General features: G+C 47.2%; 1 protein-coding gene across 1 annotated transcript; it reads right to left on the bottom strand.

Moving 5' to 3' along the window:
• Window positions 1–1051: 1051 nt before the first annotated feature.
• On the bottom strand, window positions 1052–2432 carry LOC122018628 (peroxidase N-like). Its single transcript, XM_042575998.1, has 4 exons — window positions 2126–2432; window positions 1866–2048; window positions 1628–1796; window positions 1052–1556 (listed from the first exon to the last, which is right to left on the bottom strand). The coding sequence occupies exons 1-4, from the start codon at window positions 2348–2350 to the stop codon at window positions 1162–1164; spliced, it is 972 nt and encodes a 323-aa protein (XP_042431932.1). The 5' UTR covers window positions 2351–2432; the 3' UTR covers window positions 1052–1161.

Below are 2432 nucleotides of genomic sequence, written 5' to 3'. Positions count from 1 at the left end.
AAAGCGGGCTTTCTCTTGTATCCTCTCCTAGCCTGAGGGGCACGAACCCCATGTTCGAGTTGTGGGGCTACCACATAAAACCTCCGCTCCCTTATCCCTACCCTAGTCACTCCCCATGCTTCTCGTATCTCAGCGTACATATTCCCCACTTTCATCCGGATGATTTTGGCATGGGCCAAGCTGAGGGAGTCAGGAATGGTTGAGCTAAAGAGTCGGGTGAAACCGAGCTAGAAGAATCAAGTGAGACCGAACTAGAGGAATCAGGTGAGACCGAGCTAGAGGAGTCGGATGAGACCGAGATGCAGAAGTTGGGTGAGACCGAACAGGACGAATCTAACCTCAACTCAGATCTGTCTTGACCTAAGTTGATCTCTTTGGCTTATAACTCAGCTTGACTTTTGACTGAGTGTCTACGAATCCCCATAGCTGCCACGTCAGATGTGAAGCATGGTTTTGGGGCAAACAGAGGAACTCTTAATGTGCAACCTTGGTGGACATGAAAGTGCAGCTTGTGTAGGGAGTACTGAAGATATGGATTATCGGGCAAATTGATGAAGTCTAGAAGAGAGTAAGCTTTCAATGAGATTATAAGATTATAATTTCAAGGTTCACATGTTGGGTTTGAATTTTTGAACAAGGAGTTTAGCCAACCGGACATGATTTGAGTTACTTGAAATTTTATTAAGTCGACTGAATTGCTGATAAAAGGTAATATGACTTTTTTATTTGAATTTGTGTTAGCATAAGAAGATTTCAATCAACCAGATAAGTTGGACAAGTAAGTTAACTTTGTATAACCAAGATAAATGCTACTGAGTGTTATCATAGGATATGGTTGAAGTAGACAACTCCAAACAACTGGCTTGACGATATATGAAACTTTAAAGACTTGGATCATTTTATATGATTTCACAGTACATTGACACTAGTTGACAATCCTTAACCAAGTGAATGCACATATAAACACATTTTGCTATCTCAAAAGTTAATCGTGTCGAGTTATTCTCAGCCGGAGCTGGTATATGTTAAGTGACTAACGAAGGCTACACAGTGAGTTGAATGCATTACTCTTTCTCAAGCGAAAGTCCTTTACCAAATATAGTAATGTAATAATTACATTACATTATTTATTACATTTACCAGAGTACGTCCAGCACAGCCTTAGTTCACAACCCTGCAATTCTTTCGTATTTCTCCGGCGCTCCCAGTGAGCGGGCTCGAGTTCCCCATCCTGATCATGGACTTGGCGAAGTCGGCGAAGAAAAGCGCCACGTTGTCGCTGTAGATCTCCACCAGCGCCTTGGTCGCGGCGTCATCGCCGGAGTACAGCCGCTGGTCCGACGACAGCAGCCCCCTTTCTCCTTTCAAATTCGTGAAGTAATGCTTGTCGAACACGTCCACCGAGTTCCGGTCGAGCGCCGCCGTCGCGTTGCCGTCGCTGCTCTGTGCGCAGAGGCTCTGCAGCTCCGACGCCATGTTCGATTCCAGCGGCATGTCGTCGCCGGAGAACCTGTTTCTGAACAAGAAACATCGCGCCAGCCCGATCGTGTGCCCACCTGAACAGGAACGGTAGTGAATTATAAAGTCGATTCATGTTAAAATCCACCAACTTCTTGAAATAGTTAACCTGATAAAGCGACGACGTCGGTGATGGAATCGAGGCCGACGTCCTTAAATTTCTGGAAGATGGCGGCGACGCTTTCGAACGGAGACGGAAGGTTGGAGTTGGCTCCGGATTGGTTAGCGACGAGGCCATCTCTCCGGCCGAGGAGGACTCTCCACGAAGGCCCACCACTCTGCTACGCCCCAAATTAACCAAAACCAGACACAATTAAATGAACAGAAACAGAGGATCGAGTAGGCACCAAAAGAACAGCATCTCTGGCAGCAATGGCGAGTATATCCGCGCAAGAGACGACTCCACCGCACTCGTCTTCGACGGCGGCCTTGATGGCGTCGACGACCTCGAATCCCCGAGCAGAGTTTATGTTGGGGAAGGCGAACTTCTCGCCGTCGCTGCCGTCGAGAAGAATGGAACCATCGCAGCCCTGCACAGCGAGAAGAACCTCTATCTGAAGCAGTTGAAGACGCGCAAGAGAAACAAGGGAGTTCATTTGAGGCAGACATTGACGAAGCAATCATGGAAGTGGAGCCTGAGCAGCGAAGCCGCCATCCTCATCTCTGTCTTCACCGCATTCAACACTTGGCGTCGCACCACCTTGAGCACGTTGGGGCAGCTCTGCGCGTAGAAATCGGAGCTCAGTTGAGGTCTCACTTCTGCAGCAAGATGAAGCAGCACAAGGAGGAGGAGCAGGGAAGAGTAAAAGCTGCTAATTTGCATTTTCTCCATTTTAGAGCAGATTAATTAGTAGTGAGTAGAATTGTATCTGGCTAATCTCAAATTATAGAGACGGATTATCAAGTAGAAGAAA

The sequence above is a fragment of the Zingiber officinale genome, chromosome 9A, assembly GCF_018446385.1.
Source record: "Zingiber officinale cultivar Zhangliang chromosome 9A, Zo_v1.1, whole genome shotgun sequence".
Classification (NCBI taxonomy): Eukaryota; Viridiplantae; Streptophyta; class Magnoliopsida; order Zingiberales; family Zingiberaceae; genus Zingiber; species Zingiber officinale.
This window is presented reverse-complemented; position numbering and strand designations above follow the sequence as displayed.